Raw genomic sequence first — 12573 nt, forward strand, 5'->3', positions numbered from 1 at the left:
GAGGAACTTGTGGTGACTTAAATAAGACATACCCTACAGTCTAAAGCATTTGAATAGTTGGTCCCCAGTTGGTGGTGCTGTTTAGAAAATGTAGCCTTGTAGAAGGAAGTGTGTCACTCGGGGTGGGCTTTAACAGTGTAAAGATTCATATTGTTTTAGTTCACTCTCTTGGCTTCATGTTTGTAATTTGAGATGTGAACCTTCAGTTTTTTCTGGAAGCCTCCATTCCTGCCAGACACACTGCCAGAAGACCAAGAGGAAACAGAAACCAAGGAACAAATCATTAATCCAAAAATCACAAACCCGGAAACAGGCACCTAGACCTATAATCACCCCAAACTCAGAAGCCTGGACCCTAGCATAAGAACACAATCAACAACAGCCAAAGCAGTATGTCACTACCAGAGCCTAGCTGTCCTACTACAGCAAGCCCTGAATACGCCAACACAACTGAAGCACAAGAAAAGGGCCTTAAAACCAACTTGATGATGATGATGATGATGATGATGATGATGATGATGATGATGATAGAGGTCCTTAAAAGAGAAGTGAATAAATCCCTTAAAGACATCAAGGAAAAGACAAACAAAAACCTGGGGGAATGAGTAAATCCCTTAAAGAAAGCCAAGGAAAAACAAACAATTGAAGGAAACAAATAAAACTGTCAAGACCTGAAAATGGAAATAGAAGCAATAAAGAAAACAAACTGAGGGGATTCTGGAAATAGAAAACCTAGGTAAGCAAACAGGAACTACAGACACAAGGATCACCAACAGAGTACAGAAGAAGGAGAAGGAGGAAGAGGAGGAGGAGGAGGAGGAGAAGGAGAAGGAGAAGAAAAAGAATCTCTTTATTTTGGGAAAGAAAAAACATTAAAATTGTTCTTAATTTCACTAAGATAATCATTTAAATGAGATAAGTTTTTTCTTTTATGTCTAATGTATTCACACATTCTGTTTAAAACACAAGCACACTATAAATGTTGAGATAACATGTATGTTTTACCTCCAATATTTTTAAGTGTTTTATTTATATGTAAAATCTAAATGAAAAAATTAGTATGAAATAACATAAAATTAAATGAACATAACAAATATCTAGAGAACATTCTACTCAAACAATAAATAGCATGCATTCTTTGTAGTGGCAGTCCATGGAACTTTCTCCAAAATCACCTTTATATTAGGACACAAAACAAATCTCAACAAATATAGGAAAACTTAAATAAACAACCTATATTCTATCTGACCACAAAGAAATAAAGCTGGGTATCAACAGTAATAGAAACTACAGAGATTACACAAATTCCTGGAACCTAAATGATAACTGGGAAGAAATCAAGAAGGAAATTTTTAATTGCTAAAACTGAATGAAATAAAAACACAACATACTAAAATCTATGGAACTCAATAAAGGCAGTTCTAAGAGGGAACTTTATAGTACAAGTGCCTATATCAAAAAAAAAAAAAAAAAAAAAAAAAAACCTTGAGAGATTTCATGTTAATAATTTAATGGTATATCTTAAGGCCCTGGAAAAACAAGAACAGACCAATCCCAAAAACAGTAGATGGAATAGATAACCAAAATCAGGGCCAAAATTAAGAAAATGAAACAAAAACTTAGACAAACAAGATTGGCAAACCCTTAGCCAAATTAACCCAAAGAGGTAGTGACCCAAATAAGGAAAATTAGAAATGAAAGTAGAAACATTATAACAGATACCAATGAAATTCAGAAAATCATGGGGACATATTTTTAAATCTCTTGTCCATTAAATTGGAACATCTAAAAGAAATGGACGGGTTAGGGATTTAGCTCAGTGGTAGAGTGCTTGCCTAGCAAGCACAAGGTCCTGGGTTCAGTCCTCAGCTCTAGGGAAAAAAAAGAAAAAGAAATGGACAAATATCTAGGTGCATGAAACAAAAAAAAAAAAATCAAACCAAGATGAAATAAATAATTTAAACAGGTCTATAGCCAGCAATGGTATTGAAGCATAAATAAAATTGTCCTGACCTAAAAAACTCTAGGCCCAGATGCATTCAGCACAGAATTCTACCAGAATCTCAAAGACCGAACAGCAATACTTTTCAAATTATTCCATAAAATAGTTAAGGAAGAAACAGTTCCAGACTCTTTCTACAAAGCAGTATTGAAGTTATTTTGCTATGTGCTCAGATTGTCAAACTCAATTTATATTCATATTTTTGTGCTTCTCTCAACCTTAGACAAACTTGTTATTGAAGAGGGCAGTGGTTAATGCAGAGCATCACAACTCTTCAGAATGTTGAGAATAAGTGACTAAGTTCTCAGCCATAGATAGGACATCTATATCAACACTTTCCCACCCAGGGTTCAGGGAAAGTGGGGAAAGAGGGGATAGAAAGAACGTAAGAGCTAGAAGGTGGGAAAGGAGTGCTTTGAAATGCTTTCCTCTCAACACGGCATGGCTGTTTTACATGATCTCACAGCACACAAGATCAAGCCAGTTAAAAATTCCAGCAGGGAGCAAGCTCTCTCCTTTCGCGGCTGTGTCCGGAACCATGAGCAAGCTCAGGCTACAGTAGAGGCTTGCCTCTAGAGTCCTCCGCTGTGGTGAGAAGAAGGTCTGGTTGGACCGCAATGAGACCAATGAAATCGCCAATGCCAACTCCCGTCAGCAGATCTGGAAACTGATCAAGGATGGGGTGATCATCAGGAAGCCTGTGACTGTCTATTCCTGGGCTCGATGCTGGAAAAACACTTTGGCTCGACGGAAGGGCAGGCATATGGGCATGGGGAAGCGGAAGGGTACTGCGAACGCCCGAATGCCTGAGAAGGTGACCTAGATGAGAAGGACGCAGATCCCGCGCCGATTTCTCAGGCGATACCGTGAATCCAAGAAGATTGACCGCCATATGTATCACAGCCTGTATCTGAAGGTCAAGGGAAATGTCTTCAAAAACAAGAGGATTCTCATGGAACACATCCACAAGTTTAAGGCAGACAAGGCCCGCAAGAAGCTCCTGACTGACCAGGCTGAGGCTCACAGGTCTAAGACCAAGGAAGCCCAAAAGCGCCAGGAGGAGCGTCTCCAGGCCAAGAAGGAGAGCATCAAGATTCTGTCCAAGGACGAAGAGACCAAGAAATAAAGCTTCCCTCATGTCTGTACATAGATGGCTGCCTGTGGCCTCAGGTGGATCAGTCATTAAAATAAAACAAGTCTTTGTCTGTTAAAAATAAATAAATAAATAAAAATTCTAGCAGGAAGGGGGATGGGTACCCCAAGTTCCACCCCTAGCTGAGGATTTATTGGCAGTTGATGGCTATTGGAAAAGAGAAAGTCACCTTAGGAATGTGGTCACTGATAGCTTCCCCCATAACCCAGCAAATGACCCTACACCCATGAGCACATGGGCAGTGCTCATTGGACGCAGAGAGATAAATATGTAAGTATAAAGAGCACATAAAGTTGGGAAGATGTGATTAGGGTCCTAGTGGGAGTCTGAAGGTGATAGTGAGGGATAGATGTGATCAAGATACATTCTATTCATGTATACAATGTATACATGAAAACTTCAAAGAATAAACTGTTTGAAAATTTGAGAAACATACATTCTATTTGTATAGCTAACAAAATTTTTAAACTTTCAAACCAAAGGGGGAAAAAAGTGAGACAGACTTGGTAGCACACACATTAAATCCTAGCACGAGATAGGCAGAGGCAGATGGATCTCTGTGATTTCACAGCCAGGATGGTTTACAAAGCAAGTCCCAGGACAGCCAGAGCTGTGTGGTGAGACTCTGTCTCAAAAAAAAATTTTTTTAATTAAATTAAAATTAAAAACTATAAAATGGAAAGAAAAAGAAGGGTATGTAAAGAAAAAATTAGATGAATGAGTCATTCTGCCTACCGTTGTTTTTAAGATTTTATTTTTATTTGCTTTACTTTTATGTGAAAGGGTGTCTTTCCTGCTCATATTTCTATGTACCACATGCATGCCTGGTGCCCTTGGAGGCCAGAAGAGTGCATCAGATTCCATGGAACTGGAGTGGATAAGTGGTTGTGAGCCACTATGTAGGTGCTAAGTATCAAACATGGGTCCTCTGGAAGAGTATCCAGAACTCTTAATCACTGAGCCATCTCTCCAGGCCCCTGCCTACAGTTTTAATCTAGAGAAACCATGTATGTTGTTCTTTCATCAAACAGTGAGGATAAATTTACTTCTTGTCTTTTATCCATATCATATGCAAAGATAACATCACAACAGTTTCCAAAATGTTTTTTTCTTTTTACAGTTACTCATACAAACTACAGGAAAGGCAATCTAATCTTTAGAGATTTCCCTGTAATGAAATGAAATATTTTTGCAAAAGTTCTATTATAACCGGAGTAAATAAAGCTTGGTAGCAAAGACAGACAGAAAGACCAAGAACATTCTGATAAGGATTCATTGCTACTCTCTCTTTTTTAGGGTAGTTTTTTTTCCTAGTAAATAAAATTAACTTATGTATAATAAAGTTTAAATATCAAGTAGTATTCATTTTTATTAACTATACCATATCTAATAGTTATACTATGTGTGTATTGCATATTCTTCCTCAGAAATTACCTATTTATCCATAGTATGAATCCAAGGGGATACATTTTATCCAGTTATTAATAAAATGTCAGAACTCACAATTAGAATCTTCATATAAATAATGAGTTCTCAGTAAAACTATATCTCTTGTTATACATGTATATAATTTCATGAAAATACTTATAATCTTAAATTCAAGTTTAATTCAGTATCCTTGGCTCATCTGAGAGTCCTGCTTGCCCTCATGTCACAAAATACAAGGCGGAGCACACGCTGTCAACTGCAGACCAAGAACAAATGCATCTCTTTTGTCCTGATTCTATGTGCATTGTCATACCAGAGTTCCAGAAGACAAAAAAGAAAGGAAATTCATACCTTGTGGGTACAAGTAAAAAAAATATTGGTACAGACAGTGCCAGCTGGATGTGGTGCCAGGATTGAACAGCAAAAGCCACGCCTGCTAATGTTACCTGTCCAGTCGCTGCAGCGCATAATAACAGTGATGTTGCCATGGCTTGGAATTTAGGTTTTGTCCATTCTATTACTGAAAGAAAAGAAAATGAATCTTGACTTCCAGTTAAGGTGGGAAGGACATCCAGGTCAAAACCAAAGCTTGGGAAATGTCTATCAAATGCTTTGACTTACTGAGCAAGCCACTATTTGTCGAAAAAGTTGAGAAGGAAACCCCTGCCAGGAAACGTAGTAAGCAGTAGATGAGGAAGGAGGGAGCAAATGCTGCACAGGTTTCAGTGATGGCTGTTTGCAGTAAAGCACATATGAAGAGTAACCTCCTCCCAAACCTGAAGAAAAGGAAGGATTAGATAATGGGAACAATGCAGTTGGCATACAAATTGAAGACACTTTAAAATGATAATCAAAAAGTAACCAAGATTATATCCTGCAAAGCTACTTTCTTTGCTTGTAAACAGTATGAACCAAAGCCTTTTCTCTGATTTGTTACCAGTATTTTTCCTACTAATTCAAGCCACAAGACAGGTATAGAACATTGGAGTTTTAACATAATATAAATACCTCTTACTAAATTAGGCATTTAACATGTATACTTGTTCCATTGCTATGACAAAATACTTGATACTTGGCGAAAACCAACTTCAGGAGAAAAGGATTTGACTTTGGCTCACAGTTCCACATAGTACACACGTGGTGGAGAAGGCATGGTGTAGTATTTCCATGGTGGCAGGAGAATGTAAGAGTTTCTCACATGGTGAGTGACCCAGGCAGCAGAGTTCAGACTTAACCTAGAAGGTGGTATCTCCATCAGGGTCTACTGTGAAAAAAACTCAGCCGGGCAGTGGTGGCTCACACCTATAATCCTAGCACGTGGGAAGCAGAGGCAAATGGATCTCTGTGAGTTCGAGGCCAGCCTGGTCTACAGAGCTAGTCCAGGACAGGCTCCAAAGCTACAGAGAAACCCTGTCTTGAAAAAAAAAAAAAAAAGATTAAAAAAAAAAAAAACTCAACTCAACTCTGCCAGTCAGCCCCCACAACCAAATGTTCCATAACTTCCCAAAATACTTCCATCGCGTAGAGGGGCAAAGAATTCTATGGGTGATACTTCACATTCAGACCAGATTAGTGTAGATTACACACAGTATTTCATCAAAATCAGCCCTTGGGCATCCAGGACCTCAGTGCCTATGATTAAAGTGGTTTCACATAACATCTGTAATATTTGATGATGGCCTATATCAAAGCTTCTCTCTGCTGAGTTTGGATTTAATGACCCTGAACAACATTGCATTTCCTTGTGCAGGTTATTTAAAAGTCACAATGCAGGCATAAGAACTAGTCCAAAGGTCTAAAGAAATAATTAAGCCAGATGAAGAATGAAGAAACACAAAACAGAAAGAGTCAAAAAAATCAATATTCAGTTTTATTGCCAACTAGAAGAGGAATCCTTTTTGATCAGTTGAACAAAAGCATGTGTACTGATTTTACATTAGTTGGGTAACTAGGGAACCACTATATGGCATCTGCTACTCTCAAAAGCATATTTACATTGTGACATTAATGTGACCTTCTATTTTATGCACATTTATATAACATATTCATAATTCTTAAGTATGTGCTTCAATTTAGAACAAAGAATGAATTAAAAAGTGGTGTGTTGGATGAAATGATAAAATGATAGTCTTGAAAAAACTTGGTCAGTCAAAACAATACATAGGTATATCATATAAAGTATACATATTCTCATAGGAAAGAATTATCTATAAAACTGGTAAATGTTCTACTTCCTAGACAGCAAACCTTTAGTGGTAACCTAGTTGTCTATTCCCAGAAGAAGGCTCAGGACACTCATGGATTCTCACTATGAAGCACTATGCAGCAATTAGAAAAATGAACAGAGAGATATAGGTATCCCAACAAACAGAAAAAGTTGCACCAAAGAAAAAGAACGTTGAAAGACATGGTCCCTAGTTGGTGGCACTGTTCTAGAACCTTTGGAATATGGGGCCTTATTGGAGGAAGTGCTTCTCTGAAGACTTTGAGTAGAGAGCCTAGAACCAGTCCTTATCCATTTTCCCCTTCTTAGTCTGCAGTATGTGAGTAGATATCCTCCATCCCTTGTCACTATACCCCCTAACCCCTCATTCCATCGTGTCTTTCCAACATGATGACTGTACCCTCGAGCATGTGCAAAATCAAAATGCAAAGAACAACTGGCCATGGGGTGCTCAACCCACCTGATGCATCTACAATACAGCCACTATACCTAGGGCTCAGAAGACATCATGGAAGAGGGGATAGTATGATTACAAACCCAGAGGGCCAGAATGTTTGCTGTGAGATAGTGTCTTCTCTATACAACAGGAGCTGTACCCATAAAATCCGAAGAATGTGGTCACCTAAATAAGACTAGCACAATGACAGCACCAGTTGTCATGCCAACATGGATGGGGGAAATCTCATAAGACCCACCCCTAGTTGAAGAGCTATAGGCAATTAATGGCTGCTGAGAGAGGGAGAATCAGTCTTCTTCAGGGATTATAGGTTTTCCAATCCCAAGTAGTCAGCCCTAAACACACACACACAAGCAAAACTAAGTGGACTCAGTAGGTTATATTTATATGTGGGTGTGTACATATGTAAAATAATAATTAAAGAAAAAGAGGTCATGAATTTGAGAGATAGTTTGAGGAACATAGGAGAAACTAGAGGAGGAGGTGAAGAAGTGATGTAAACAGTACTCATGTATAAAATGCTCAAAAATTAAAACTTTTTAAATTGAAAAAAACCTTTCTTAATTTTCTCTTGTCAGGAGTTTGTTAACAGAGATTAGGAAAGCCACTAATATGGAACACACCTGAATTATCTCTTATTAATAGGGGGATATTAGATGTTTGAAATTTAAAAGATCATTACATGTATAAATACTTCTTTCCTCATTTCAGATTCTCTTTATTTTTTTCTCTGTTTGTTTTGGTTTGGGTTTTTTGGTTGTTGTTTTTTCTGTTTGTTTGTTTGCTTGCTTGCTTGCTTGCTTGCTTGCTTGCTTGCTTGCTTGATTGATTTTTTTGGTTTTTTCAAGATAGGGTTTCTCTGTGTCACCCTGGAATGTCAGGGTACCTCTTCCCCACTTCTTTGTTTTGAAGATTGACTTTATACTGTGACATTTCTTGAAGACTAATAAATAATTCTAATCAAAGACTAACAATTCTAATGAAAAGGTCAAGATAATGAGAATGGAGTCAAAACAAAGATCAAATTTTAATTAATTCTTTGGCTGAACAGAAGAAAAACGATCAATTTACATATTCCATGTGAACTGTAAGAATAAAATGGCTGCACCAAAGGCTCAGGGACCATCAAGGAAGACAGATCAGAGAGATTGTTAAGAGCCAAAGGTCAGAAAGATTGGAGCAAAACAGAGTCTTCTAGACTAAATAGATCCGATTGCAGCATCTGTGGTTGACTACAAAAGACCCGCACAGGTCAAGTTATCAACACTTCAGCATGAAGTGGGGAGGAGCTCATGAGTCCCTAACCCTAGCTGAGAAGCTATTAACAGCTGAGGACTTCTCAAGAAAGGAGACTCAGTTTTCTTTAAGAGTATGGACTCCAGTAGGTGGATCATTCTACAGTGAATGGCCCCACACCAAGGGCAGCACAAATTGGAATCAACAGCTTTTTTTTTTTTTTTTTTTTTTGGTTTTTCAAGACAGGGTTTCTCTGTAGCTTTGCACCTTTTCCTGGAGCTTACTTTGGTAGACCAGGCTGGCCTCGAACTCACAGAGATCCACCTGCCTCTGCCTCCCTAGTGCTGGGATTACAGGCGTGTGCCACCACCACCCAGCCTCAACAGCTTATTTTTAAAAGGAACTCAGGAGAACACAAAGTTGGGAGAGAGTGCAGGGTCGGGAATACATTTGGAAGGAGATAGGGAGGAGAGTGAAATGAATATGATAAAAAAAATACATCATATGCATATGTGAAATTGTCAAAAGCTAGTTAAAAATTATATTCCTAAAAGAATATGATGGCTAAAGAGGATATGTTAATATTAGATGGAAATAGATTTTAGAACATATGTTTGTCCAGGTGTGGTATTATGTACCAGCAATTCCAGATACTAGGACATTGAGATACAAAATTATTATCTGAATACTATTCTGGAATACACATAGAATTTGCTAAGGTGGGATATGTAGTGAGACACTGTAAGGAAATCTACCCTCCCATCTTCCCTCTATCCCCAACAATCTTGGTTGTTGTCTTCTAAGGGAGAGTAATTCACACTGTGTCCAAGTAGAACAAGAAGTCAAAGTTAATCTTGAGCATAGTTCCAAAAAGCAGCAGTGTGAAAGTCTGCCTCCAATATCTGAACTTAGAGGTCCTGAGGTACCATGTTCCTTCTGCTTGCCCTCCCCTGGGGTGGCGTTTGGGTGTCTTCCTTCCTGGCAAGGAAGAGGCTTTCTTGGAAGCTGTCTTTACCCACAATTCAATCTTTTACACTTAGACACACACGTAGTACAAAGACATAAGCACTTACAAAGTTGACAACACACTAAGTAGAGGTAAAGGCGCCTCTTGCATGTTCCTCAGAGAGAAGCTCTGTGGAGCCAGCTAGAACCTACTGAGACCAGCTCTGCTGTTTCCCTTTTCTGCCACTTCTCTGGTTCCTCATACCTTGCTGCCAGCTTTCCTACTCCTCTCCCTTAATGTTCCTGGTGTTGGCAACACTGTCTTAACTCCAAAATTTGTTTTAGACATAATAATTTTAGGTTGGGGAAACCTGAGGCATGAGGATTGTAAATTCAAGGCCACCCTGGAATATATAGTTTGTGAACAGCATGTGCTACACAGTGAGATATCTTCTTTAAAATAAATAAAATAAAACAATCCACAAATAATAAGATGAGTATATATTTTAATGAGTCTTCATTGAGAAAAGGAAGTACAAATTATAATGCTGAATCTCAAATTTACATTTGCATAAACAGTACTTTCAAATACACACAATAAAAACACAAAGTTAAAGGAAAAATACTTTAGTAGAGTGAGAGATTTTAATATTACTCTTGGTAATTAATGAAAAAGCAAAGAATATATCACAAGACTTGAAATGCATGAGTGAACATTACTTCCAACCAAAATTACTTGGCATTTACACAGCACTGTTCCATGAAGAACAGGTTACAAACTTGGTATAGTCTGGTGTGTGTCCAGGATTCAGACTTGGAAGATTACTATCTGGCCTGATGGTACTAAGAGGGACCTTTCAAACTTTGTTAACTGTGAGTGGGGATACCCTAGGCAAAATGGCTATCATCAAGAAATCTAAAAACAAATGTTGAACATGATGTGGAAAAGAGGAACATTTATTCACTGCTGGTGGGGGTGCAAATTAGTACAACCAATATGAAAATTGGTGGGGAGGTTCCTCAAAAAATTAAAATTAAAGCTACCATATGAACTCCTAGGCATATACTCAAAGGACTCCATATCCTGCCACAGAGACACTTGCTCATCATTTTTATTGTTGCTATATTTGTGATAGCAAGAACATAGAACCAGCCTAGTTGTCCATCAACAGATAAATCAATAATGAAAATGTGGTATACACACACGATGAAATATTCTTCAGCTGTAAAGAAATCATAAGATTTGCAGGAAATAGGTGGATCCAAAAAGCATAATATTAAGTGAGGTCACCCCACCCCAGAAAGAACAAACTGCCCATTCTTCTGTATATGAGGATCATTGCCTGTAATGCATATATGTGAACAGGTGTAAAGCCTGAAAAACCCAGAAAAGAGGCCAAATACTTGGTGATGGGGAAGGATGAGGGTGGGAAAAAGACAATGTGACATAAAAAGGAAAAGAATCTAGGAGTCGGCAACAGGGAGGGGCATAGAGACTTCGGGAGGGGATGTGGAGGAAGAAGAAGCACACAAACACACTTTGTTTGAAATATCATGTGGGGCTGAGGCTGAGGAGATGGCTCAGTGGGTAAGAGCCCTGCTGTTCTACCAGAGGACGCAGGTTCTATTCCCAGCATTCACATGGCAGCTTACAGCCATCTGTAACTCCAGTTTGAGGGTATCTGACACTATCTTCTGGCCTCCACTAGCACCAGGCACACACATGGAGCACAGACAAACAGGCAGAACACCCACACATAAAGAATGTCTTAATAGTACCTAACACTGGGATGACTTCTTTTAAGGGGACTATATGAAAGGAGAGAGGGATTGGTTTGTGGCACCTGAAAAGGAGTGAAGGGGAGCAGTTGGTGTGAATATAAGGATATGTTGTTGATAAATCGTCAAAGAACAATTAAAAGATATTCTTTAAAAAAAAAAATATGAGGCAGGCAGTGGTGGCACACGCCTTTAATCCCAGCACTTGGGAGGCAGAGGCAGGCAGATCTCTGTGAGTTCAAGGCCAGCCTGGTCTACAGAGCCAGTTCCAGGACAGCCAGAGCTACACAGAGAAACCCAGGCTCAAAAACAATAATGAAAAAAAAAAAATGAGAGTGGAGCCCTCACGAATGGAATCGGTGACCTGGTGAAACAGGTGCAGAGCCAGTGAGATGGTTTGGTGGCTAAGGACACTTGCAGCCCGGGCCTGGCAACCTCAGTATGCCCCCAGCTGCTGTGTAGAGGTGAAAGGAGAGAACCGACTCCAGAAAGTTGTCCTCTAACCTCCACATTGCAAGCCGTGGCACACATGCTTACACACACACATCATGTACATATGTACACAACAATACTAAATGTTTAAAGCTAAAATAAAAGAAGCACCAAGGAGCTGTGTGCATCCTGTACTATCTGAGGGCCCAAGTGTATGCCACTTCTGCTACAGGAAAAGGCAGCAACTTGCTTGGCAGAAATGGTCATCTATTTAAAAAGAGGTATTTTTTTCAGTCACCAGATCTAACTTATGCCACCAACTATGATAACGGTTGTCATTAGGTGATTTGTTTCATATGCCTAAAAGTGTGACCTTCAGAAATCATCTTTGGCAGAAGCAAAAATAAAAGTGACAGACATAGCTTCCCAACACAGCACTCTAGGTATCAAAGGACATTCCATCATTGTGCTTAAGAAGTGAAGACATAATGTCCCTCCCTTCTCTGGGCACCACAGCTGTTCAGTGAGGTGTCCAGGAGGAAGAAAGCACAGCTCCTCTGGGAAGAGTGTCAGTGCTCTAGTCTGTATTTGAATATTCAAATAGGATGAAAACAATGTGTTGACCATCTTTGTCTCATTCCCACAGTTGACTATTTCTCATATCTTTCAACCATGCTGTGACACTTTCTCTCTACTTCCCATCCTGAAACACCTCCATATCTCATGGAGAGGCTATTCCTGTGTCCATACAACACATAGACTTCTATTCAGACAGCACTCATCACACTGAGTGAAATTTCCAGTTTTGTTTGTGGCTCTCTAGAATCAGATACAGATAGAAGAAGAATATAACTTGCAATGGTTACTTCATAATGAATGAATGACTCACAGGGGACTAAAATAATCATACACAGATG

The 12573-nt window shown here is 39.0% G+C and overlaps 1 protein-coding gene and 1 pseudogene across 2 annotated transcripts in view; one reads left to right on the top strand and one right to left on the bottom strand.

Annotated features, from left to right (window-relative positions):
* LOC118594502 (solute carrier family 22 member 19-like) overlaps nt 1-12573 on the bottom strand; it is a 703508-nt gene that overhangs the window by 43590 nt on the left and 647345 nt on the right. For both annotated transcript variants that reach the window (XM_036204425.1, XM_036204435.1), the window contains exons 3-4: nt 5205-5359; nt 4935-5103 (exon numbers count right to left, since the gene is read on the bottom strand). In XM_036204425.1, the coding sequence (XP_036060318.1) occupies nt 4935-5103; nt 5205-5359 (324 nt within the window). The remainder of the gene's footprint in view (nt 1-4934; nt 5104-5204; nt 5360-12573) is intronic.
* On the top strand, nt 2541-3128 carry LOC118594637 (annotated as a pseudogene).

Source organism: Onychomys torridus, chromosome 1, assembly GCF_903995425.1.
Source record: "Onychomys torridus chromosome 1, mOncTor1.1, whole genome shotgun sequence".
Lineage (NCBI taxonomy): Eukaryota > Metazoa > Chordata > Mammalia > Rodentia > Cricetidae > Onychomys > Onychomys torridus.